The 27,542-nt window shown below is 46.1% G+C and overlaps 1 protein-coding gene across 1 annotated transcript; it reads right to left on the reverse strand.

Annotated features, from left to right (window-relative positions):
• Positions 1-536: 536 nt before the first annotated feature.
• Positions 537-27,478, reverse strand: LOC309381677 (adiponectin receptor protein 1). Its single transcript, XM_081932940.1, has 8 exons — positions 26,964-27,478; positions 18,026-18,245; positions 12,492-12,608; positions 11,832-12,003; positions 9,975-10,161; positions 8,142-8,329; positions 7,848-8,041; positions 537-6,464 (listed from the first exon to the last, which is right to left on the reverse strand). Exons 2-8 carry the CDS (start codon positions 18,164-18,166, stop codon positions 6,336-6,338), a joined length of 1,128 nt encoding a protein of 375 aa, XP_081789066.1. The 5' UTR covers positions 18,167-18,245; positions 26,964-27,478; the 3' UTR covers positions 537-6,335.
• Positions 27,479-27,542: the final 64 nt, after the last annotated feature.

Raw genomic sequence — 27,542 nt, forward strand, 5'->3', positions numbered from 1 at the left:
TGAGTTTTGCCTCGTTTTACAATCTTCCTTGCCAGTTTTTAAGCGAATTCCCGCAGTTGTAAAGTTTGCCATGTGGTTGTCATGTGACTCTATTTTCCCCATCGATTTGGTCGTCAGAAGGTTGCAAAAGGGGATCGCTACAACTGTCATAAATGCGAGTCAGATGCCAAGCATCTGAATTTTTTTTATCATGTGACTCTGGGGATGCTGCCACAGCCGTGTGAAAAAATGGCCATAAGTTACTTTTTTCAATTGTTGTAACTTCAGTGATTAGATGATCTGTTGTACATTGAGGACTGTTGCATGTTGATAGCACTACAAATAGTTTATAGGCGATGCACTATAAAGGAAACTAAGCAGGAGGACGAGTTGTAAATTACATTTTTTTTTGGTGCTCTCATTTTGAACGATTGCTGAAGTAATAGTTCTAAACTCAGGGATGACGTGAAATTCTTGTAACTAACTGCACCAACAGACGTTCCTTGGGCAGAACCGAGTCTCGGCCAACAGGTCACAAGAATCGACCGCAGACGCAATTTAATTTAAAAAGAGGGGCTTTTTTTTATTGCTGAGAAATCACTTTACAATCTTGGCTAGTTTATAAACTGCAGAAAAAAAGGTTCTTTTGTTACGAAGGCATCATCTCCGTCCAAAAAAGAAGAAAGAAATAATGCCGAATGCATCTGTTCTTATAATTGAACATTTAAAACCTACATAATAATCCACATTATCCCGATCGTTACCGCAAAGTGTTAATAAGATTTTTGCACCATCACTTTAGTTTCTTTCATAAATATATATATATATATATCTTGATATCTCAAGTTATTAGATAGGTTTGACTACTTCTATTACCCTCTAATTGTTACCTTAAAATCCCACTGTAATGTTTTTTTAAAATGCCATCTGGATGGATGGGAAGGTTGCCTTAACAATATAATTTTCAGTAAACTTTCTATCCAGGTCCTTTATAGAAGGGGTACTTGACTTATGACCACAATTGAACCTGTGGTTAAGCCAAGGAAGCTGTTTTAAAGTGAACTTTGCAGTTTTTTACAACCTGTTGTCATGATCACTGCAAAAGCTGTGTGGTTGTTCACTGAAGCATGTGGTCGTTAAGTGAATCTTGCTTTCCCCCACTGACTCTATTTGTTGGAGGGTTAGGAAATGGGGTCATAAAAATGAGCTAGTTTGTGGGGATGATGCAATGGTTGTAAGTGTGAAAACTAGACGTTAACTCAGTTGTTTCAGTGCCATCCTAAAGTCGGTCAATAAATGAATGGTCGTAAGTGAAGGACTGCCGGTATAGCTAGCGTCTGCAGAGCCGTTCAGGTTTCGATTTCCACAAGAAACGTCTAGCAGAATATTTGCACGTCTTTTCCCGCAAGCTACAAACAAATTTTTTCCTCCCTTTTCTTTAGACCGCATGAGATGGTTTTCTGCAAAGGGCCAGAAACGCACAGGATCGAATGGTCTATTTATTCTGGGCACTGCCTTCTCCTGCTGAAGAGGGTGTGTTTGTGTGTGCCATGGGGATGCCAACATGCACTTGTGCACGCCTGATGTTTGGAAAGTCAGCAGCCACCTTTGCTGGGTGGCCAAAGGAAGACCCAAGATGACCACTCTGTTGGGCATTTCATTTCATGGCTGCAAATGGATGCAACCTGCCTGCCACTAAGCACCTGTTTGTATCTTTTCCATGTTTGTGGTTGGGAACTTGTGCGACATTGTATTTTATTAACTCCATTTAAAAACTTTTGTTTATCCCTGGCTCCCAAGATTGACTCTGAAAGCCAAACCGAACATGATGTGGGTAAGGCCAGAGAACAAGGCTAAGCAGTCCTCAACTTACAACCACAATTGGGATCTGACTTTCATAGGATTGCACTGATGATGCTACTGTCATGGCTCACCAGCAGCCTAAGACAGTGAGGAGGTTGGGGAGGAAGATGGGCCAGTCCTGGAGTCTGGGGAAGGCTCTGAGGAGGCCTCTGTGTCGGAGGCAGAGAGGGGGCCAGAGCCCTATGCCAGTTCTCAGCTGCCTTCAGTGTCAGGCATCAGTGGGGCAGAAGAACAGCGGGAGCCTGTTCCCAGTGTGCGCATGCGCAGAGCTGCCAGAGGAAGGGAAGAGCTAAAGAACAGGGGTCGACTTGGGAGTAAGGCCATAGGTGGACGATGAATGGCCCCTCCCAGAGGAAATAAAAGGGGAGCGAAAGGGGAGGGGAGTTTGCAGGAGACCATTAGTTCGCTTAATTGGTTCGTGACTCTCCAAGACTCCTTGTTTTGCAGATCTCGGCCTGGCAGCTCTCCAAGCCAGAGAAGGTCTGTGACCGTAAATCCTCCCTTGAAAGACTTTGCGGGGTGTGAAGGAGCAGAATTAAGAGTCAATTAATAAAAGGGGGTTTTGTCGGAACCAGGAGTTTGCTTCAGGCTCTCGGGAAACCTTGGCCAGAATAGTTACCTAGTTTTGTCATGAAATGTCTGCTAGAGCGCACCAAGGACCCCAGATTAGAAATTTCCCATTGCCAGGCAAGTTGGTTGTTAAGTGAGTCACACCCAATTTTACCTTATTTTGCCATGGTTGTTAAGTGAATCATGCAGTTGTTAAGCAAACTGAGTTTTCCCTTATTCACCATGCTTGTTGGAAGGTGGCTGGGAAGGTAGTAAATAGCAATCACGTCATAAATACATCCCATTGCCAGGTGCCTGGAGATTGATCATGTGACCACATGAAATACTGTGACAGTTGTAAGTGCGAGGACCGGTCATATGTGCAAGAATTAGCTGCAAATCACTTTTTTCAAATAGTAACTTCAAATAGTGGGTAAATAAATGGTTGAAAGTCAAGGACTACTTGAACTGTTTTAAAAGCCAATTTTAATTGCTTAATTTCGAAAGAGAAGACCAAGACTTAGACTTGTGAAGTTTACGTCCTTCCTGGGGGGTGGGAGGTGAGGGTGGAGAGCTTTTATAATCAGCGCTAAAAGTTGATGATAAATTTTTAGGAAAGATTAGGATATTTGGGGCAAAAATGCAAATTGTTTGGTCTCAGCCCGTCCCGCGGACTTTAAAAAAAATCAGCATGAAAAAAAATCAAGTTTCTTGTGTTGATCTGTCGCACAAAAGGAAATGACACCACAACGGATGGTTGCCCTGTGGGAAAATGTGCAGTGTTCTGTTCCCAGAATTGTCCAACCAGCATGTCAGGAATTCAACTCCCAGAATTCCCCATGCCGGCAGGGGAATTGGAGTCCACGCTTTTTCAAGTTGCTCGATTTGAAGAAAGCCACACAATGCCAAGTTGTGTGGACTGCAAATGGTCCTCTGAAGGACTGACAAGTTGACAACTGGTTTAGGCAGTGTTGAGGTAGGGCAAAATCTGTTTTGCTTCCGTTCTCCAATCCCACAAGGAATACTAAATGAGAAGTCTTGGTAGTCTTAAACATATAAGAGTTCATTTAGTGAATCCAGCATTGCTTTAATGCTCATTAAGGTAACTAGATCTCAGCAACCTGTGCTGTTTCCAAGCTCATTAAACACCTACATCTCAACATCCCAGCACAAATTTGAAGCCTATGAAAAGCTCATGAAAGCATCTGTATCTCAATAAACTAGCACTAGTTCAAAGCTCATTAAAGCACTTCTGTCTCAACACCTGCTTTCAAGCTCATAAAAGCAGCTACATCGCAATAACCCATCACTGGTTAGAAGCTCATTAAAACAGCTACATCTCAAAATCCCAGCACCTGTTCCAAGCCCATTAGAGCAGCTATATATTAACAATTCAACACTGATTTGCAGCTTGTTAACTGCTACATCTTAACACCCAACACTGTTTAAAATCTCATTAAAGTAACCATATCTCAACAACATGTACTGGTTCCAAGCTCATTAAAGCACCTACACCTCAACACCCCAGCACAAATTCAAAGCCTATGAAAGCAGCTACATCTCAATCCTGCATTGGTTCCAGGCCCATTAAAGCAGCTGTATCTTAACCACCCAGCACTGGTTTGCAGCTTGTTAAACAGCTACAACATCCAAAAAGGTTTTAATGTTCATTAAAGCAGCTATAACTGAACAGCTGGCATATAAATCCAATAAACAAACAGAAAAGGAAAAAAAAACTATACTGGTTCCAAGCTCATGAAAGCAGCTACCTCTCTTGCCAGGACAATGTGACCCTTCTGCATTCGACAGCATCTTTTCCAGTTTGCATCCAAAACCTTGCACACTCCTAACAGACCTTCATACAATAAAGTGCAACTTCAGCACAAGAAGCTGGAGAGCTTAAGGTGACAAGTTGGCAAGTGCAAAGCCAGAATAGGCCGATTTGTACTTTCCACGCCTGGCAAGCCTAATCTCATTTGTGTAATCCGTCTAAAATAACAAGAGGGACTTTGCTGTCTATATAATGCAGTGCGTGCCACCACGATTGTACGAGGGCAGAGCTGATACTATTTGCTGAAAAAGGGGGTAAGAAGTAAACTCACAGCTGGACTCGTCCTATCAGGAAATCGTTGGGAGATGGAAAGGATAACGCCATTCTTACTATTTCCAACTCACAAATTGTATTGAACGGCATCGGCTTTCTGGAGATCACAAAAGCTGATACTTTTTAATAAAATATGTTGAGTTGGAAAAGGGGCTATCGGATTCTTTATTTTGGACACAGAACAGACATGGCTCTCTCCCACATAACCTAGAGTAAAATGCAGAAGAAGGAATGAACAACAGTAGCACCCAACCGAAACAAGCTTTCAGGAAACAAGAGGCACCCTAGGAAACATCCGAACAAGCCAAGTAAAAAGTACTGACATGATGAGAATATTTGTAGTAGGTCCTTGGTGCTCTCTGAGCTGGCTGGTTTTCTCGGAGACATTTTATGACCCAATTAGGGAACATCATCAGTGCTAAAAGGGAATGGTATGTGCAGAGGATGAGGAGGACTGTGGGATCCTTGGTCCTCTTTGATGTCATTTGTTTTCTCAGATGTTTGATGACCCAACTGGGGAACATCATCAGTACTAGAGCAGAAGAGGAGGAAAAAGCGGAGAACAACTGTGGGGTCCTTGGTGCTCTCTGAGCTTGGTCCCTTTTATAGGCATACATTTCAGGACTCAACTAGGGAACGTCATCCGTCCTAGAATGAAGCATGATTTGAGGAGGAAGAGGAGCATTTGAGGAGGGGGAGGAAGGGGAGACGGAGGAGGACGGTGGGGTCCTTGGTGCTCTCTGAACTTGGGCCTTTTTTCGCAAACATTTCACGACCCAACTAGGGAACATCATCGGTGCTAGAAGGGATTGTATATAAACAGAGAGCAAACCCCTTTTCCTTTTAGCACTGATGATGTTCCCTAGTAGGGTCGTGAAACGTCTGCGAGAAAACCACCAAGCACAAGTGAGAAAGTTGGATGGAGTAGGAGTAAGACCAATCAGGGTTACTCCGGGAAGACCAGTTCAGGTGGATAATTCACTCTCACAACCATCTGTGCGCTTAGATCCAAGCAGTATGAGACACGGCAACTTTCTATATCTGTGTCAATTCAGCAAAAATCTTGCCATTACTTTGCTCCACCTCTTTTTATCTGTCGGCATAGTTTGCAAACCAGAAAGTCAACCCCCTTCAAATCCTCCTCCCTTTCTTCGGCACAGCAAGACGAAGTAGCTGATTGGGAAAATCAACACGTGCGAATCGGATGGGACACGGAAAATCCAGCAAAAGGACCGTGTCGTCAGAAGCAAAATATCCAGGCTAAGACTCTGGATTGAGTAGATGCGTGCACACACCTTGGAGACAACCCCCTCCCTCGACCCGATTCCCCAACACCCCATCATCCACAGCTTCAGACACCTCCACACCAAAAGTCACAGCTCGGCAACGCCAAATCCCTTCCTGTGCCCGTCTCGCAGCTCCCTCGACGATACGTCAGGATCCAGAAGCCAGCGGGCAGCACCTCGCTTGTAAAGCTTCTTCTTAAATATTAAATACTTTCCTTTTAGCCATACATGATTTTGTCGAGAAAGACAAATGTCGGCAGGATAGCCCAGGGATTCCTCGTAGGAGCTATCGCTGCTGAGCAAGACATTCCCGACGAGAAACGAGGAATCCGACAAGCTGTGCGCGGTCTCGTCAAGAATGCAGAGGAGCCTCAGGAACAAGCTACCCTGCTCTCCTTTCTCACCAGGCGCCAAACACAAGGCGCTATCAACGTTGTGTTGAGTTTCATTTCTATTTTTTTTAAAAAAAAGCTATCTTTAGGTTTTAAGTCGAGAAAGACGAAGTCTGCCAGAAAAGCCCTTCGGGAACTTTTTGCAACCGTTTCCCGTGATCCTTAGAGCAGCGAGTCATCCGTGCAGCCGCCTTCCAATCCGTACCGGAACTCCTGCAGGTTGGAGACGCCATAGAAGTGGACGAAGGCCGCAGCCACCACCAAGACATGGAAGATCTGATGGGACTGGAACTGTAGAAAAGGCAAAAGAATCAGTTGAGACAGGAAGAAGCATGATGGTGAGTATCGCGGTTTCACTGAAAGGTACCCATCTCCCGACTTTACCGTATCCTGCCTAATCCCTGATCTGAAGTTCCGGCTGCGCGTTTGAGGGGTTGGGATCCATGTCCTAAGCTACCGCGTTTCTTGGTTGCTGAGACCACTAAATGTTATCCTGTTTACGGGACGGATGAGTTTCCTGACCCGCTAAAAACGGGCAGAGTTTTGATTTATGTATGGGTGGTCCCTGATTTACAACATTTCATTTAGCAACAGTTGAAAGTTACGATGTCATTGAAAAAACTGACCATTTTTCACACTTATGACCATTGCCCCATGATCAACGTGATCAAAATAAGGACGCTCGGCAACTGACTCATGCGTAGGATGGTCACAGCGTCCTGGCCTTCACATGAGTGTCATCCACTTTTGACACCTTCTGACCAGCAAAATGAGATTCACTTAACAACCATGTTCCTAACTTAACAACAGTAGTCAATGGGGAAGCCAGATTTGTTTAATGACCGTGTTACTGACTTAACAACTGCAGTGATTTCCTTAAAAAATGTGTCGTAAAATGGGGCAAAACTTCAAAACCATTTTGCTTAGCAGCAGAAATTTGGGGCTTCATTGTTGTCATAAGTCAAGGACTCCCTGTATACTGTGGCTGGGATCTGTTCTGTTCTGATTCAAAAGGTTACCAACCTATTTACCTGCAGGGATTTTCTTAACAACCACAGCAAGAAATGTTGTAAAACGGGATAAAAACTCAATGAACAAATTCTCACTTAAAGAGATCCATTGTGGTCGTAAGATGAGGACTCCCTGTATGTTTTGACTAGGATTTTCCTGCTGTTTGTACCTCTGGCCAAGGGGGTGTCATCTCTATAGGGAGTTCTCAACTTACGACAGTTCATTTAGTGACCGTTCAAAGTTAAAACAGCACTGAAAAAAGTCAGTTACGATTGTTTTTCACACATACGGCCATTTTTCAGAGCTATGAGTGATTTTTCACTTACGCTCACAGTCACCTGATCCACACGTTCCGATGCCCCATTCGAAGTTTGCAATGGCACGGATACAAAAAGCCAGATTCACTTAACGACCAGGTTAGTAACTGATCAACTGCAGGGACTCCCTTAACAACGATGGCAAGAAATGTCATAAAATGGGACAAAACCCACGTAACCAATTCTCACTTAAGAACATCCATTATGGGCTCCATTTTGATCATAAGATGAGGACCACCCATATTGCTGGTTTTTTCAACCCATCTAGATGGGTTGAACTACAAGTCCCATCACTGTCTCCTCCAGCCCGTGAAAATCATCCCCCCTCCCCCCCAAAAAACCTCACCCAGATGTCAAATTTGCCCGGGAAGAATCTTTCCGGAATACGAGCCGCGTAGAGTCCGGCTCCGGTGATGTACATTACAGCCATCAGGAAGAACCACCCCATTTGGCCCACCGTGGTGGCCTTGACGAAGCCCTCGGCGATGGTGAAGTGCATGGTGGGCACCACGCCGCTCAGGCCCAGCCCAAGGAAGACCCCTGGGAAGAGAAAGAGACGTCAGTCGGTATGTGAGGCAGAAAACGCGCGAATGAAAGCATGCCGGCTGGGGTATTCTGGCCGTGGGAACAGCGCCCGTACCTGCTCGGGTCTGCCTGTGCTTGGGGGTGGCAAAGCGATCCCACTGGGCCACGATAATGGCGGAGATGCCCAGGACGCAGACGATGGACAGGTAGATGAGTCGCGGCTGGGGCGAGCAGTAGAAGGAGTAGTAAAGCCACGGGACGAAACTCCCCATAATCAGCAGGGCGATTCCCGAGTAGTCCAGCCTACAACGGAGAGAGAGAGAGAGAGAGAGCAGGCTCAGCGCCGTTAAAAAGAAATAAAAGTACAGGCCGTCCTCGCCTGACGACCGTTTGCTTAACAAACACGGGTGGCTGCAACAGTACAAGGAGCCCCGGACTTACAACAGTGCCTTTAGTGACTGTTCAAAGGGGTTGGACTAGATGACCTCCGAGGACCCTTTTCCAATTTTCACTTATTCTGACAGGTTCCCTTAACAACCACAGGGATTCCCTTAACAATCGCGGCAAGAAACTTCATAACATGGGGACAAAACTCACTAAAGAAATGTTCAGTTAAGAACATCCGTTATTTTGGGGTGCCACTCTGGCCGTCTGTCGATTACTCTGTGTTTTTAAGGTGGGATTTTTGTGCTGTTTATACATCTCTGGCTCAGGGTGTCATCTTGACTTGCAAAAGTTCATTTAGTTTCCCTTCGGTCACTAAAAAAATGTGAGGCACTGAAAAATGTGAGTTATGACCATTTTTCACACTATGACCATTTTTTTGAGTTATGAGCGATTTTCACACTTATGACCATGGTCATGTGAGCAATTGACTCATACTTACCTTGGTCACAATTCCAGGAGTCACGTGATCCACATTTGCGACCTTTTGACAAGCAATGGGGGAGGATATTTCACTTAACAACCGTGTGACTAACTTATCAATGGCAATGATTCACTTAAATGAGAGTGGCAGGGAAGGTCATAAAAGAGGGTAAAATTAATTCAACCAATGTCTCTCTCAGCAACAAAAAATTGGGCTCAATTGCGGTCGTTAAGTCAAGGACCAGCCGTACTTTAAAAAAAAGGATTTGCCACTGGTGCTCAAAACGTACGAAAGTCCTGTGATCAAAAATCTCCAGCACTGAGCAGATGGATCATATTTATGACGGTTGCAACACCCCAGGGACCCGGGTCTGTGGTTCTACGGCCTTCCCTGCCAGCTTCTGACCAGCTGCCCATGGGGGAAGCAGGATACGCTTAATGGCAAGGGAACTCACTTAACAACTTCAGAGATTCGCAAAACAACCGAGGCAAAAAACCAATAACCACCCAATTCATAGCTGCCTTGATTAACAATGGAAATTCACTCCCACTTCTGGTCATAAGTCAAGGACTGTCTGTAAGTCTGCCGGGTCCTCGCACTTATGACCATCACATCATTCTGCTTGGCAAGTGGCACCTATTCACAGCCAGGCCTTGACTCAGGACCACAATCGAGCCCAAGATTGACGTTGCTAACCAAGACAGCTGTTACTTTTGTTCCATTTTACGACCTTTCTGCCCCATCGTTAAGTGAACTACTGCTGTTGTTCAATGTGTCACATGGTCATTAAGTGACTCCAGCTTCCCATTTGACTTGGCTTGTGAGAAGGTCGCCAAAAGGAGATCACGTGACACCACATTGGTCATAAGTACGAGTCGGCTGGCAAGCATTTGAATTGTGATGACATCATGGTCATAGGTGTGAAACACAGTCCCGAGTCGCCTTCCTGCCCCCTTCAAGTGACGTTGTGAATTGGAATGGTCGCTAAGTGAACCGTCATAAGTCGGGGACTACCTCCTCCTCTAAACACAAAGGCAGCCCGAGAAGCGGGCCGAGGGAAGCGCCTGTGGGCGGACTCACTTGGAGAACGTGCGCGAGACCTTCTCCGAATGACAGTAGACGGTGTGGAAGAGCCAGGAGAAGCTGAGGCACAGCACAGCGCCCAGGAAGAACATCCCGAAAACCACCTTCTCCTGCAGGGGCGCCAGGAAGTACATGTTGGGGCGCAGCATGGTCAGCACCCCGAGACACAGGAAGAGGACGAAGCCTGTTGGGGAAGAGGGAGGGTTAGGGAGAGGTGACTTTGGGCCAATCACCAGGAGACGGGGAGTTCTAGTCCCACCTTAGGCAGCAAAGGCAGCTGGGTGACTTTGGGCCAGTCCCCCCCACCCCACCCCACCCCCACTCTCTCTCTCTCTCTCAGCCCAACCCACCTCACAAGGTTGCTGTTGTTTTTTTTGGGGGGGGGGAGGAGGAAGGAGCATTAGGGACGTTCGCTGCCTTGAATCACTTTGAAAATAATTAAGGGTGGATAAAACTTTAATAAACAGACGTATGTGCGAGGACCCATCCCAAGTCACTTTTTCAGCCGTGTCCTAAAATGAATGGTCGTAAGTCGAGGACCGTTGACAAGGAGGAATAAGCCCCCTGATGAAATAATCACCACCACAATGAATGTGAAGTCAAGGTGACTTCCTTCGGCCAGGAGCAGCTTAACGCCGGCAGACTCCAAAGCCAGTAATCCCCACCCCCACATACGCTCCGTGCCGGGTCAGGCGCCCTGCGACCAGCCCAATGCTTCAATCCCTAAGGCTCAAGGCTGTGTGTGTGTGTGTGTGTGTGTGTCTCTAATGCAATAGTGTGTTACAAAAAAAGGAAGATAAACACAACAGGACTCAATAGGGCACCATAAAATTTGTGTTTTGTGTGAAATCCAGACAACATGGTGCCCGTTTAAATTAAAAATAGTCCTCAGTTTACAACCATAACAGAATGTGCTTATTACGGTTGTAAAGGTGTGGCAGTCGTAAAGCAGATCGCCCCTGTGACTGACCCAATTTCATGATTTTGTAGTGGTCGTTTAAGGCAATGTCCCCCGTTGTTAAGGGAACCATCTGTTATTTATATCTAGTCCTCGACTTACGACCACAATTGAGTGAGACAGTTATTGAGTTTTACTACCTTTTTAGCCATGGTTGTTAAGTTAGTAACATGGTCATTAAGTGAAACTGGGTAGCCCAGTTGATGTTGCTTATCAGAAGACTGCAAAAGGGGATCACGTAACCCTGAGCTACCATCGTAATTATGAATCGGTTGCCAAGTATTTGAATGTTCACCATGGAGATCCTGGGATGGCCATAAGTGTGAAAAACGGTCATAAGTCGTTTTTTTCAGTGCCCTTGTAACGTAGAACAGTTGGTAAACGAACTATTGTAACTCAAGGACAACCTGTGTTCATTTAACAACCATTTGAAGTTACAACGGTAGGGCAAAACATGACTGACGATCAGTCCTCACTGTTACGACCACCAGACATCCCTATGGTCACAAGATCAAAATTCAGGGTATATTTACCAGGGTTGTGGCCCGCCCGCCATTACATGTTCACCGTCTGCAATATCCCAACAAGCAAAATCAATGAGGGTAGCAAGATTCGCTTAGCGACCATGATTCGCTTAAATTTTAAAAAAAATCCCCCATAATTGGGATGCAGCTTCATCTAGATCAGAAAAGATCTCTTTCTCGTTTGTTCTTCTTCTTTCATCCAGCCCGGATGAAAAGGCCTTTCCCAAGGCAAGATTCGAACTGGGATCTTGGCTGGATTAAATTCCTAGATTTTGGACTGACAAAGGAAAAGAAAGGGAAGAATGGAATTTATTTTTGGTGTGTGTTTTTTTTTTTTAGTCCTCGCTTTGTGGAAACAATGGCCGGTCTCACCGAGCAGGTGGGTCCAGATGTTGCCAGTCTCGGTGTGGATGCGAAAGATGCTTTTGAAACAGGCACGGAACGACGGCATGGGCGGGCGGTGTCCGTGAAGCAGGTAATCATTGTCCTTCAGCCAATCAGGCAGCACGTCGTAGGGGATCACCCGCCACCGGCCTTCCCAGACCTGCGACGCACAAAAACCTGGTTATTTTCACCAAGGACACGCGTAGGCTCGGCCTACCTCGTAGGCCTGGTGTTTCTCCAGCTCTCCAGGCGTGCATGCGTGTTGGGCCAGTGCCGCCTTAGCCTGGCCCACCCCATCCAGGCATGGATGCCACAAGATTTCAGATCAGTGCTGTGCCCAAACCAGCATCTCGGGCCTTTCCCACGTGTGTGCGTGTGACATCAAGTTGGCCACGCCCAGTTGGCTGTGAGCACCCTGGCCACGCCCATTCCCCCCCCCCCCCAACCTCCCCGGAAGACAACCACAATGCTGATCTGGCCCTCAATGAAATTGAGTTTCACACCCCTGGTCCAGTGGAATTCCTCACAATCCCTCCTTCCTTTGATGCTGCTCTGCGCTCAATCTTTTCTCGCGAGAAACGCTCGACGATTCCTGCGGGAACATGACTCTCTCCTTCCTCCGCTTCAGACAACGGGCAACCGAATTACCTTGTAGACGAATTCCTCCATCTTCTCCATGGCATGGTGGGCTTGCAAGGGGAGGGTCAAGACCCTTACTTCCTCCTCCTCTTCCTCCTGAGTAGCTGGGCATGGCTGACACGGGTTCTAGGGAGAGAAAAAGAGACCACGGAGGCGTGAATGTCCGATGAAAGGGCTCTCGGGATGCTCTCTTGAACCCGGAGCTGTGCAAACTCGGCAGCCCCTCCGGGTTGATCAGTTGAAAAAACACTATGCAGGTAGTCATTGACTTACAACCGCTTGCTTAGTGGCCATTCAAAGTTATAACGGGATTGAAAAAAGCGATTTATGACCATTTTTTGCACTTATGACTATTGCAGCATCCCCAGAGTCAAAATTGTGAGGCTTGGCAACTGACTCATAATTATGACGGTGGTAGTTTCCCGGGATCAGGCAATCCCCTTTTATGACCTTCTGACCTGCAAAGCCCATGAGGAAGCCAGATTCACTTAGCGACCACATGATTAATTTATGAACTGAAGCTGATTCACTTAACATTGGGGCAAGAAAGGTCGTAAAATGGGACAAAGTTCACTTAACAAATGTTTTGCTTAGGCGCAAAAATTTGGGGTCAGTTGTGGTCCTTAAGCCAAGGAGTAGATGTATGAGCCCAGTTGGGACTTGGATTTAATTCTGTTTTTCGGGATGTGGCAGCTGGTTTTTGCAAGGTTTGTGCTTGCTCAGAAATGTCAATCTTTCTTTCTTTCTTTCTTTCTTTCTTTCTTTCTTTCTTTCTTTCTTTCTTTCTTTCTTTCCTTTTTTCTCTCTCCATTTCCTCTCCCTTGTACTCTTCCTTTTCTTTTTTCTTCCTTCTCTCTATCCATCCTTCCCTTTCTCCTTCCTTCTTTTTCTTTCGTCTCCACCCTACCTTCCCTCTATCCTTCCTTCTCTCTCTCTCCATCTCTTTCCTTTCCTTTTCATCTTCGGAGAATGGATGGAAAGTTGCTCCTTTATCGGAAGCATCAGAAGAATCCTGAAACCCTTTGAGTCCATGGCCCTCAGTGCCAGCCTCACCACCAAGGCCAAGCCAAACCCACAAACCACCAAGAGCTCATCACTCCGCGTGTGTGTGTGTGTCAGGGCGACCCGGACGTTCATGGAAATAAGCCCAGGCGCCGGACAAATTGCAAAAGACAAGATAAGGCGGATCCTCTTGTAACCAGGCAGGGGGTCAGGGTGTTTCTCATGGACACAGAACGTAAGGGATTGTCATGTAACAGGGGATCTTAGGCGTGGTGCATGTTGTGTGGAACATGTCTGAATGCCTTGTGTGAAACCTGAAAGGCTCCACGATCTCAATCCAACTTGGGAAGGGGGGGGGGCTGCCTTTGCACACGCACTTCAATCAACCTCTTCTTTCTTTGACTCTTTGACTCTGTTGCCCCCGAGGATTTGGACAGGTTGCGTGGACGGCTGCGACCCACCACTTGTTTAACGGACCCGTGCCCCTCCTGGCTGGCACTGGCAGCCTGGGAGGTGACACGAGGCTGGCTCCTGGGCCTGGTGAGCGCATCACTGGGTGAGGGATACTTACCAACCGCCTTGAAAGAGGCGGTGGTGAGACCCTTGCTCAAGAGGCCTTCGCTCGACCCAATGGAGCTAGCTAACTATCGTCCAGTCTCCAACCTCCCCTTCGTGGCGAAGGTTGTTGAGAATGTGGTGGCGCAGCAGCTCCCGCGACACCTAGACGAATCCGATTATCTAGACCCACGCCAGTCCGGCTTCCGACCCGGGCACAGCACCGAGACAGCCTTGGTCGCGTTGGTCGATGATCTCTGGAGGGCCAGAGATAGGGGTTGCTCCTCTATCCTGGTCCTATTAGACCTCTCGGCGGCTTTTGATACCATCGACCATGGTATCCTATTGCGCCGGTTGGAGGGGATGGGAGTCGGAGGCACCGTTTTGCGGTGGTTCGGCTCCTACCTCTCCGACCGGAAGCAATGTGTGTTGACAGGGGGACAGAGGTCGTCCCTGAGGCCACTCACTTGTGGGGTGCCACAGGGGTCGGTCCTCTCGCCTCTCCTGTTCAACGCATATGTGAAGCCGCTGGGTGAGATCATCCGTGGTTTTGGGGTTGAATACCATCTCTACGCTGATGATACTCAGCTGTATATTTCAACCCCAAACCACCCCAACGAGGCTGTCGAAGTGATGTCCCGGTGTTTGGAGGCCGTCGGGGTCTGGATGGGGGACAACAGACTCAAACTCAACCCCTCCAAGACCGAGTGGCTGTGGTTGCCGGCACCTCGGTTCAGCCAGCTGACTCCATCGCTGGCCATAGGGGGCGAACAGTTGTCCCCTGTGGAGCGGGCGCGCAATTTGGGCGTCCTCCTTGATGCCCGGCTGTCAATGGAGGACCATGTGGCAGCCGTGGCAAGGGGGGCATTCCACCAGGTTCGCCTGGTGCGCCAATTGCGCCCCCTACTGGACCGGAGTGCCCTGCGCACGGTCACTCATGCGCTGGTGACGTCACGCCTGGACTACTGCAATGCCCTCTACATGGGGCTTCCCTTGGGACGCATCCGGAGACTGCAGCTAGTTCAGAACGCAGCCGCGCGGGTTATTATGGGAAGGACCCGTTACTCCCACGTAACACCTCTCCTGCGCGAGCTGCACTGGCTACCTGTGGCCTTTCGGGTGCGTTTCAAGGTGTTAATTACCATCTTTAAAGCGCTCCATGGCAGAGGACCTAGTTATCTGCAGGATCGCATCCTACCACACACGTCCCTGCGACCTATTCGCTCACACAGAGAGGGGCTCCTCCTGGTGCCGTCTGCTAGGCAATGCCAGCGGGCGACACCTAGGAGTAGATCCTTCTCTGTGATGGGCCCAACCCTCTGGAATGACCTCCCCCCAGACATTCGAACTACCACCGACCTCCGTTCCTTCCGGCAAAAGTTAAAGACTCACCTATTTCAATCAGCTGGCCTGGCACTTTCTTAGTTTTACCTCCCGGGATTTATTTATTTTAATTGGGTTTGGGGTTTTATAGGCTTTTAACGTATTATATTTATTATTCTATTACAGTCTCACAACCTCCTTCACCAGTATTAATTTAATTGTTTATGTATGTATTTTACAACGTATTTTAGTGACTGTACACCGCCCCGAGTCCTCCCCGGGAGAGGGGGCGGTCTATAAGTGTGAATAATAAATAAATAATAAAATAAAATCTTTCTTTCTACATCGGAGCTCTCGGTCGAATTAATGAGCATACATTTTGGATGTTTTAAAATCACACAATCTTCCTTTCCATTTTCTTCTTTCCTTTCCTTCTCTTCTTCCAATTCCAATCTCCTTCCTTTCCTTTCGTCCAATTCCAATCTCCCTTCCTATTCCAATCCCTTCTTTCCCCTCCCCTCCCTTCCCTTGATTGCAGGATTGTTCAACAAATGACTGAAGTTGATAAGTGAATTGTGTGTCTCTTAACTTTGCTGGGTGGGAAGGTTGCAAATGGCAATCACCTGACCTCAGGATGGCACGAGCTACGTAAAAATGTGACGGTGGCCAAGCCCTGAAATCTTGATCACTTGACCCTAGGGCAGGGGTGTCCAAACTTGGGAACTCTAAGACTTGTGGACTTCAACTCCCAGAATTCCCCAGCCAGCCATGCTGGCTGGGGAATTCTGGGAGTTGAAGTCCACAAGTCTTAAAGTTCCCAAGTTTGGACACCCCTGCCCTAGGGAATGCCATGATGGTCCAGTCAAAAATCACTTTTTTCACTGCCATTGCCTTGTTTAACGACCGCCTGGTTCCCTCAACAACCGCAGCAATTCAAACACGGCAAACAAGGTCATAGAACGAGGCACCGCCTACTGAATAACTGTTTAACGACAGAAAGTGTGGTTTCAAAGGAGGTTGTAAATCGAGGATCAGATCTACAGCCCAGGTGCTTTCTTCCTTCAGCAAAGATGGAACAACTCACACTAGCAAACATTGGCAGCAAGTCAAATGTCAAAGAAAGAACTTTCCCCCCCCCTTTTTTAGATCCCCCCCCCCCCTCTCACTCCTGGCAAAACTGGATTTTTTTAGGGCAGGAAAAGAAGTTTAAAATGCAAGCACAGCGACTCGTAAAGCAAGCCAGGAACGGAGGCCAAAATCCCGGGATTTGCACTGGAAGGCAATTTGATTTATTTCACGTTCTCGGGGGTTCCACAACTGGGGTTTGTGAGATTTGTACTTGCTGAGAAATTTAGACAAAGATGTTTAAAATGGTGCGAAGTGCAAAAAACAGACAAACACGCATATGTCACACAAGGGCAACTACAAGAATTCATTGCTTTTAAACCTCAGTTAAATATTGATGGCCAGATCTCCAAGTGAATAACAGAGCAAGATTCTCCATACACAAATATATCTCCCCCTACTTATATGTTATTATCTCCCTCTCTCATCTCATCTTTCTCTCTCATCCCTCATCCATTATAATCTCTATCATCTTTCTCTCAACTGTATTTCTCTATCGCTAATCTCTCTTATCCATCCATCCCTCTTTCTGTCTGTCTCTCTCTTATCCATCCCTCTACCCTATCTATGCATCCTTGCCTTTCTGTCTGTCCATCCATCTATCTATCTATTGCTAATCTGTCCTTTTCTCTCTCTCTCTCTTTCTGCCTGCCTGCCTACCATCTCATCATCTCTCATAATCTGTATCTTCTATTTCTCACTCAGACACACACACACCCTCTCTGCCTCCCTCCCTCCCATCTATCTATCTTTATGAATTTCTTAGGATGTTTGCAGGCTTCAGTTGTCAGCTAGGAGACTTCGTCCAAATCAATTGTTTCAAGCTAGAACACCAAGGTTTAATTTTAATTTTTAAATTTTTTGAATTTTCAGTAAGTTCTTTTTAAGCACTTTTGTTCTATATATCATTGCGTTCCTAGATCAAAGGAGGGGAAATTTCTTTCTTTCTCTCTTTTTTCCTTCTTCCTTCCTTTCTTTCCTTCCTGCTGTCTCCCTCTCCCCCCTACTTTTTCCTTGCTCTCTTTCTGCCTTCTTTTTCGTTCCTATTTCTTTTCTTCCCTCTCCCTCCTTCCTTCCCTATCTCCTACCCCTCCATCCTTCATTCCATCCTCTTACTTCCCACTCCATCCTTCCTTCCTTCCCTTATTCATGTTTCCTTTCCTCTTCCCTTCCCTTCATTTTTATTCCTTTCCTTATCTTCTTTTTCCATCCCTTCCCTTTTTTCATTTCCTTTCCTTTCCTTTCTCCTTCCCTTCCTTTAAATTCATAAATCTGAATTTTAAACCAATACCCCAAATGAATGTCACCATTCAACATTCTTTATGGTGAATTGGTGATTATCTTCCCCCCCCCGCCCGCAATGACAAATCCCAAGGGAACACTTCACCCCAAACACAGTGGGCCTCCATCCCTCCTTCAGTCTCCCGTGAACTTCCATGCGGTGTCTGCAAGGAAGCTTCAATCCTTGAATTAATCAAGCAATCCATACCTTAATGGCTTGATTTTCCCACCTCCCTGGTGCGGAAATCCGTACTTACGTCAGCCGAACGGGACGTTCCCGGATTGGCTTTCTCCTCTAAAAGGGGCCCAAGCTCAGCCAGCTCCACGTCTTCCCGGTCTCGGTCATTGCCAACGGGCGCATTTCCAGGACTGGTGGCCGATCCTTTGCGGGATGCCATCGGGTCACCATGCAGGCACTGGTGCAAAAGCTAAAATGCTTTGGGGGGGAGGGGGGGCCTCAAAGCACCCCAATTCTCCCTACAAAAAATAAAAGTAAAATAAAGAAAACAATTTTCAAAATCGGTCTCACTCTGCCGCAGAAACAGCTTGGCTATTTTCTGGAAAGACAGACAGTCCCCCACTTATGAGGATTCCTTTAGGATCGTTCAAAGATAGAAGGAAAAAAAGGAGCAATTTTACACAGTTAACGGCCTTTGCGACATCCCCATGGGCACACGATAAAGAGTTCCGGCTTGTATTTATGAGGGTTGCAGCCCCCCCCCCTCCCGGGATCAGGCGACCCCCTTTTGCGACCTCCTGACAAGCAGGAAGACTGATTCACTTAATGACCTTGTCACTAATGGGAGGGATTCACGGAGCAACTGTGGTAAAGTCATAAAACAGAGCCAAAATACACTGACTGTCATCCATTTCAAGAGATCTAGCCACTTGGATTATTTCAGGAATTCAACTGAGGGTAGGATGGATAAAAATTGATTTTTAAAAATAAAAAAATAATTTTTTAAATTTGATGTTTTTTATTTAAATTGATTTTTTAAATTTTTTATCAAATTTAATAAAATGCTTTTGGAGTAAAAATTTAAAGATGGTTTTCTATTTAAGATACATTAATAATTTAGTTTATTCAGCATGAAATGGAGCTTAGTTATGTAGCATGAGGCTGTATATTCTGCAATATTTAGATTTTTGGTAAACTCAATTCAATGAATCGAAACTCTGCAAGCTGAGCTCACATACCCTGCATTGATGCTTTCACACAATTTCTCACAAACAATGAGATAAATCATAAAACAAAGTTCAGGAATATTCCTTTCTGCCCTTGTTTTGCAAATCTAGGTACACTACAAACTGTATGATTGATTGAAGAGAAATGAATCTGTACTACCAGGATCTTAAGCGTGAGGACGAAGGGTTAAGGGTTAGACACCTATAAACACACACATACAAACATATACACAACAATGAGAACTGGACACGGAGCCACTGCTTGGTTCAAAATTGGGAAAGGAGTCCAGCAAGGCTGTATACTGTCACCCTGCCTATTTAACTTATATGCAGAGCACATCATGAGAAAGGCGGGGCAAGATGAATCAAAAGTTGGAATTAAGACTGCCAGGAGAAATATCAACCACCTCCTCAGATATGCAGATGATGCCACTCTAATGGCAGAAAGTGAAGAGGAACTAAAGAGCCTCTTGATGCGGGTGAAGGAGGAGAGCGCGAAAGGTGGCTTGAAACTCAACGTTAAGATCATGGCATCTGGCCCTCTCAATTCCTAGCAAATAGATGGGGAAGAAACAGAGGTAGTGACAGATTTTTCTTTCCTGGGCTCCAAGATCACTGCAGATGGGGACTGCAGCCAAGAAATTAAAAGACGCTTGCTCCTGGGGAGGAAAGCGATGGCAAATCTAGGTAGCCTCCTAAAAAGCTGAGACTTCACCCTGCCAATCAATGTGATGGTTTTCCCAGTTGCCATGGATGGCTGTGAAGGTTGGACCATAAGGAGGGCTGAGCGCCAAAGAATGGAGGCCTTTGAACTCTGGTGCTGGAGAAGACTCCTGCATTGAGTCCCTTGGACTGCAAGGCCATCCAACCGGTCAGTCCCAGAGGAGATCCACCCTGGCTGCTCTTTAGGAGGCCAGATCCTGAAGAGGAAACTCAAAGACTTTGGCCACCTAATGAGAAGGAAGAAGGACTCCCTGGAGAAGAGCCTCATGCTGGGAAGGATGGAGGGCAAAAGAAGAAGAAGGGGATGGTAGAGAAGGAGGTGGCTGGATGGAGTCACCCAAGAAGCAGTCAGCGTGAGCTTCAATGGGCTCCAGAGGATGGTAGAGGACAGGAAGGCCTGGAGGGACGTTGTCCATGGGGTTGCGATGGGTTGGACAAGACTACATAACTAACTAACTAACAACAAACATATTATGTATACAAACTATATATTTGGTATTATATATTTTATAATTTTTTTACATTACTATCCTATTATACACACACAATTTTATATATTTTTGTTTTATCACACACACACACAGGGAATATGTGTATATATATATATATATATATGTGTATATATATATATAGATCTATACTAGTCTCCCTTTATTTATTTATCAGTACAAATACAACACATATATATTATAGTATATATACAAAGCATATATTATATATTTTGTACTTTATATATATTTTACATATTTTTGTGTTATTATTCTTTTTTAGAAAAAAATAGTTTTGAATTCCGCATTCTCCATTTTTTTTCTTCAAAAAGGGTTTAAAAAAGCAGCAACTGATTTAAAAATGCATCGTAACAAATTTCCCCAAATAGATTATAATGGACTATAATCTCCCCTCCGCCACCCCCCCCACTTGAACCCTTAAAGTTCAAATTGTGTTGTGCTGTGGGTTTTCTTTGTGTTACACAACCCACATGACACCATTCCTGTCCCGGCAACTACATTTCACAAGAGGCTGCACAATCAGGGAGGCGTCCAGAAGGGGAACCCACAGTACACAACAACACAGCTGAGTTGCAAAATTATTATCCATCCCCTCGGTAGTCCTTTAGTTTGTTTAGCAAACGGCAACCGTGATCCCCTTTTCACGACCTTCTTCGGAGGAGTAGAGAACCAGATTGGCTTAACGACCACAGAGATTCACTTAACAACGGCAGTAGGAGCAGTTGTTGAACAGAGCAAAGCTCCAAGGAGCCAAGTCAAGGGGGAAGTCAGATTCACTGAACTGTGTGACTCATTTTAACAACTACAGGATTCACTTAACAATGGTGGCGACACAGGTCGTAAAACAGGGCGAAGTTTCACTCACAAGTGTCTCTGTTAGCGATAGAAATATCGGGCTCAACTGCGGTCGTAAGTTGAGGACCCTCTGCACAGTTCAGAGAAGTGAGCACGTCTCTTCCTGGAAAGGATGAGTTGCAGATTGAGGGTTTGGGGGGGGGGGTTGGTGGGGAGGAACACTGAGGCTAACGAACGGGGGAAGTTGAAATGGCACAGAGTGACAGAGAGGGAAAGGACCTTGGAGGTCTTCTAGTCCAGGGGTGTCAAACTCGATTTCATTGAGAACCACATGAGGGTTGCCTCAGGGGGGCCGGAGGGGGGCATGGCCAGGGTTGGGGTGGCCAGCACGATGCCACTCACTGAGGCTCTATTTTCGACCAGGGCAGCCCTCCGGGGCTCTGGGTTTGGCCATGACGGACTCCTGCAGCCCTATGCCGCCGAAAATGGAGCTGGGGAGGGCTGCATGCGGTCTCCCCCAGACTCCCTTTTTGCTGGTAGAGGTTACTGTGAGAGGGCCCTTTGCTGTTTCCCGGGTGGGCCCTGGGGCCAGATCTCAGCACTGGCCTAAGACCTAAGATCCGGCCCCCAGACCTCGAGTTCGACACCCCTGTTCTAGTCCAACCCTCTGCTGAAGCAGGAGACAGAATAATAAAATAACAGGGTTGGAAGGGACCTCAGAGGTCTTCTAGTCCAGTCCCCTTCTCAAGCAGGAAAGCCTTCCCCTCCTCCTCTCCACAAACACCTCTTACTGCTAACACTGATGATATTATGTAGTTGGGTCATGAAACTTCTGCAAGGAAGCCAAGAAGCTCAGAGAGCACCAAGAACCCCACAGTCCTCCTCCAGATAACAGTTAGAAGGGACCTTGGAGGTCTTCTAGTCCAGCCTCCTGCTCAGGCTAGAGACCCGCCTCTCTCTATTTCTCCTCCCCCCCCCCCCTAGTAACAGGAATGGAAGGGACCTTGGAGGTCTTCAACACGCTCCTCAAGTGGGAAACCTGACACCATTTCAAACAAATAGTTGCCCAATCTCTTCTGAACCAACTCTTCTGCTATCTGGGACACTTTGTCTTCTACCAGGACACACCTGTCCGGATGAAGGAAACAGCCATTTTTGGGGAGAGGCCTGGCACACCTTTCCACCTGGAGCAAAATAGGAAATGTGTTTAGTGCGAGCCAGCTGGGCTGCTTCTGAGGTTACCGGAGGCCCCCGCCCGTCCTTCCTTGTCCTCGCCCAGGAAAGGTTTCTTTTTAAAATCACTTCTGATAAAAGAGATTGGGAAGCTCCTTGCTCCAGTGGGCTCCTCAGTCTCTGAGCTGGGCGGTTTTCTTGCAGATGTCTCGTGACCCAACTAGGTAACATCATCAGTGCCAGAAGGGAGAGAGGAGGAGGAGAGGAAAGGAGACAGGAGGACTATGGGGTCCTGGATGCTCTCTGAGCTGGGTGGTTTTCTTGCAGACATCTCCTTGCCCAACTAGGTAACATCATCAGTGCCAGAAGGAAGTGAGATTTTCAGAGGGGGGGGGAAGGTTCTCCTGCTTGAGCAATGGGTTGGACTAGCAGACCTCCAAGGTCCCTTCCAACTCTGTTATCTGGAGGAAGACTGCTCTCTGAGTTTGGTGGTTTTTTTGCAGATGTTTCATGACCCAAGTAGGGAACATCATCAGTGCTAGAAGGGATGGTATATAAATTGAGAGCAACATCCTCTTCCTTCTAGACCAGATGATGTTCCCTAGTTGGGTCATGAAACGTCTGCAAAGAAACCACCAAACTCAGAGATCACCAAGGACCCCACAGTCCTCCTCCTCTCTACAAACCCCTCTCCCTCCTCGCACTGAGGTTGTTTAGTCTTCGACCGTGTCACTTAGTGACAGAGTTCTGAGATCACAATTACCTTTCTGAAGTACCAGAATATCTGAGTTACATAAAGATTGGGAGGTGGGGGGGGTGAATTATAGGAAAATTAAAAAGTTAAGATCCCGCTTGAATGCCCAACTCAAGTTTCCTTCCTTACAGTTTTGGATATTAAACTAAAAAAAACCAACATTGTGGTTTCTCCACAGGAAGTCCTTGACTTACGGTCATTCTTTTAATGACGGCTCAAAGCTGCATCAGCACAGAAAAAAAGAAATTTAGGACCAATTTTCACTGACAAACTGCAGAGATTCACTTAACAACCGTGGCCAGAAAGATCGCTGAACGGGGCAAAACTCCCTTAGCTAATGTTTCACTTAACAACATAAGTTTGGGGCTCCATTAAGGACTACAGAAAGATGAGGAGAAAAATATAGTAAGATTAAAATGCCTCATCCTGCATGAATATCCACTCAAGTTTCCTTATAATTTTGGAGATTTAAAACGTAAAAATTCCATGGTTTCTACAAGAGGCTGTCCTGGACTTACGACCGCAACGGAGACCCAAAATTTCTGTTGCTAAGGGAAACATTCCTTCAGGGAGTTCTGCCCCATTTTGCATTTCTGGCCACTGTTGTTCAGGGAATCCAAGCGAGTTGTTAAAATGAGGTATCTGAAGGTTGCAAAAAAGGTGGGATCACATGACCCCCACCCCCACCCCCAAAAGACGTTGAAACCATCATATCAGTCGGTGACCAAGCATCTGGATTTCGATCGGGGGAGCCTGGGGATTGCTGCGACAGTTGTTAAGTGTGAAAAATGTCACAGTTTTCATTGCTGTTGGAATTTTGTGTTGTCACTAAATGAGTCATTGTGAAGTCGAGGACTCCCTGAAGAAAAATGGTATGGTTTCTGCATAAAACAGATTGACTCCAAGCAAATATCATCTCAATGTGGCAGCCAGTTAAATTCCCATCGGGGAGCTAAATACATCAAATTACAATCAAGAGATTTAAGGCAGAGCTGGCCTCTGTAGTTGAAAAGAGAAATAAAAACCCACACACAAAAAAGTAAAATTAGAGGAAAAGACTTTATAGCTATTTTTATTTTGGCAACCCAACAATTAAAGGCCAGAAATAGAAATTTTAAAAAAAACCCCACCAGCGATGCAACTTCAAAAAAAGGGACAAATAAGGATAAAATGCTTTACTTACAAATTTTAAAGGCGGTTTGAGCAGAAATGGTGGAAACTTTTGAGCTAAAAAGTAAACATTGACCAGCAGAGAAACAAGCTAGGTACCTCGATTTACAACCGTTCTCTTAGTGACTGCTCAGAGTTACAATGCCACCGATAAACGGGTCTTATGACAGTTATTCGCATTTACGACCGTCGTAGCATCCCCGTGGTCACGCAATTGAAATTCAGATGCTTGGCAATGGGCGTGTACGGTTAGGCCTCAACTTATGATAATTCATTTAGCAACGGCTCAAAATTACAAGGGCCCTGAAACACTTTTCTCTCTAAATCTAACTGAAAGCCACTCGTGGATGTTAAACAACTGCAGTGTTAAGCACGGCAACGAGAAACATTGCAAAACAGGGCAAGCTTCACGTACCAAAGCGGAGGTCCCAATGTACCACCCTTGGCAGCGTTCCCACAACTTATGAAGGCAACTGACTATACCCCAGGGAGGAAGGAAAGAAGGTTTAGGTGGCAGGACTGGTTCCTGTCAATCCCAGGGTGACTTTCCGAGACCAAAACCTGGATTACAAGGCATGGATGGAAACCCAGATAAGCTGCCCAGAGGTGCTTTGGAGAGGCAGATGGGTGGCAGATGTGTGTGACTATGTACACAGAGATGTAAACATATAAACATAAACACATATATACACACACACCTGTCTATCTATCTCCATCCATCCATCATCTATCTATCTATCTCTTTATTAACTATTATCTCTTTCAATCATCTATCATCCAATCCATCTAATCTATCTTCTATCATCTCTCTCTCTTTCTCTCTCTCATATATCTATCAATTAATCCAGGGGTGTCAAAGTTGCCGCCCAGATACATCACAGGCTGACTATGCTCATGCCCAGCTAAGTGAGGGGGGTTAAGTCACGTGACGACGCAAGTTTGACACCCGATTTAATCTCTTCTTTCTATGTATCAATCCTCTTTCTTATCTATCATCTATCTATCTATCTATCATCTATCTATCTATCTATCTATCATCTACTCTTTATTAACTATTATCTTTCAATCATGTCATCTATCTAATGTAACATTTCTCTTACTTCTACCATTTAATCTCTTCTTTCTGTATCTATCCTTTCTAACATCTCCATCCATAATCTATCTTCTATCAGAATGTCTATCTATTATCTCTTTCAATCACCTAATCTATCTAAACCATCTTTGTTCTATCATCTCTCTCTCTCATCTACAATTTAATCTATTTCCTATCCATTCATCCTCTCTCTAAACCTCTTTCTATCTGAATCTCTATTTTTTTTCAACTATTTGGGGCTTCCTTTACTAGGTTCTCTAAACTAAACAGTACAATATGCTGGGATTGTTAGAGGACTATGTTGACTGACCTCAGTCTACAATTATCTGACTGTCTCCCCAGCAGCAAAATTAAAAATAATGAAAACCCTAGTCTGTAAAACAAGAAACCAAACAAACCATCATTCTACTATCTAATCCAGGGGTGTCCAAACTTGGCAACTTTAAGACTTGTGGACTTCAACTCCCAGAATTCCCCAGCCAGCTGGCTGGGGAATTCTGGGAGTTGAAGTCCATAAGTCTTAAAGTTGCCAAGTTTGGACACCCCTGATCTAATCCAACCCCCTGCTCAAACAAACAGGAGACCCTTACAAAAGGACAGTTGGAAGTGAAGGAAATGATATTAAGTTACTCTTTTATAAAATGTTAAAATGTTACCTTTGTATTCAATGTTAAATGTTAAGCCATTATATTCTTGCCTAAAATGCGTAATAAGTTACTTTGCTTTGGCTAACCACAAAATGTGTTCAGTAAACAGGACAAGATAACCTGTGTTATTCCAAGCAGTTTACAGGCGTCTCACGTTCAAGTTAGATAGGAAGCCACCTGCTCAGACGAAAAGGCACCAGAAAGACCCAAATAAGAGATAGGGGCCCCTCAAGAAACTGTCAAGTTGACCCTCTGCAGTATGGAATGACGAAAGCAATGACTTAAATGAATGAGTAGGAGGGGGAGAGTTTCTTAGGAGTAGAGAGTATAAAATGTATTGTTTGAATGTTATTCTTTGCTCTCCTTGTACTCCATCCACTTGAGAGGAGACTTGGTGGCCACCTTTGCAAACGCTTTCAAAATAAACTTTTGAATTGTAAACCAGACTTGTTTTCTGTATTGTGAGGATTAAACAATTTGGTTTTACATCTGCACAGAAGGGACCTCAGAGGTCATCTAGTCCAACCCCAATCAAGCAGGAGACCTTTAAAGAACCAAGAGTTGGGACTTTGAAGATCATCTAGTCTGACCCCACTCAAGCAGGAGACCTTTACAGAAGGGCAGCGTTGGAAGACACCCCGGAGGTCCTCTAGTTCTAGTCCAATCCACTGCTCCCTTACAGCAGACCCTTATCTAGAATCACAGGCTTGGAAGGGGCCTCAGAGGTCATCTAGTCCGACCCCAATCAAGCAGGAGACCTTTACAGAATGACAGAACTGGCAGGTCTAGAGGACTTGGGATTTCCTCTAGTCGAACCCCCCCCTGCTCCAGCAGACCTTTACAGAGTTAGAGAATAACAGCGTTGGAAGGGACCTCAGAGGTCATCTAGTCCAACTCCATCTCAAGCAAGAGATCCACAACAATACCCACCCCCAATTGTTCGTTCTGTCCGGCTGGGGAAGATGGGCGTCGTGAGGTAACGAAGGGATGGTGGGGAAAAATGAGCGCCCCCCCACTTCAAGAGGGGATGGCAGGGGACCATGGGCTTTGTAGTACGAATCTCCCCCCCTCCCGGTAGAAAAAGGAGAGATCCGACGGCCTTCGGGGCTTACAACGCCGGCTCCTGGAGAGAAGTCTCGGCCTCACCTAGCTGGGCTTTGCCGCGTCAGGCCTCGTCGTGACCGCTTTCGAGCTTCTCCGCTCCGGCGATTCTCCTCAGCCGTCGGCTCCGCTACATTCCCGCAGCATCGGAAGTGGCTGGGCCGGAAAAGGCGGGACTCTCCGGGCCGGTTTTGGAGAAGGTGGCGAATCCCGGCTTTCGCGGGGACAAGATGGCCGACGATTAGGAGGGGGGAGCGCGAAAAGGACGACGGGAATCGTAGTCGAGCGTCTCCCTGAGGCGTCCTCCCCCCCCGCTCTTTTTAATCGGAATTTCGGCGGAGGGGAAAGAAGGATTCTGGTTTAGCGGGGTGGGATAGAGGCGAGCACTCCCTAAACTGAGGCGTTTTTTCTTTCCCGAGGCCTTTATTTTTTCTGAAGTGCGCACGCGCGCTGAAAACATTTCAGTTTCCCCCCCCCCCCCCAGTTTGAGCCCTCAAGAATAGCGCGGACTTCCATTCCCAGAGTTCCTCCCAGGCATCGTCTCGGCTGAGAATTCTGGGATTGGAAGTCCGAGGCGTCTTTATTTCTTACCCAAAATGCGGATAACGCTTCAGAACATCTATA

Source organism: Natrix helvetica (assembly GCF_964273705.1).
Source record: "Natrix helvetica genome assembly, chromosome: Z".
In the NCBI taxonomy this organism is placed as follows: Eukaryota; Metazoa; Chordata; class Lepidosauria; order Squamata; family Natricidae; genus Natrix; species Natrix helvetica.

Bases quoted from the DNA above. Each gene is read 5' to 3' on its own strand.
- LOC309381677 (XM_081932940.1), bottom strand. From the start codon at position 18,166: ATGGCATCCCGCAAAGGATCGGCCACCAGTCCTGGAAATGCGCCCGTT. The intron at 12,004-12,491 runs GTAATTCGGTTG...TGTGCGTCGCAG, and splicing joins TGGAGGAATTCGTCTACAAG to GTCTGGGAAGGCCGGTGGCG. The intron at 10,162-11,831 runs GTGAGACCGGCC...CTTCCCCAACAG, and splicing joins CATCTGGACCCACCTGCTCG to GCTTCGTCCTCTTCCTGTGT.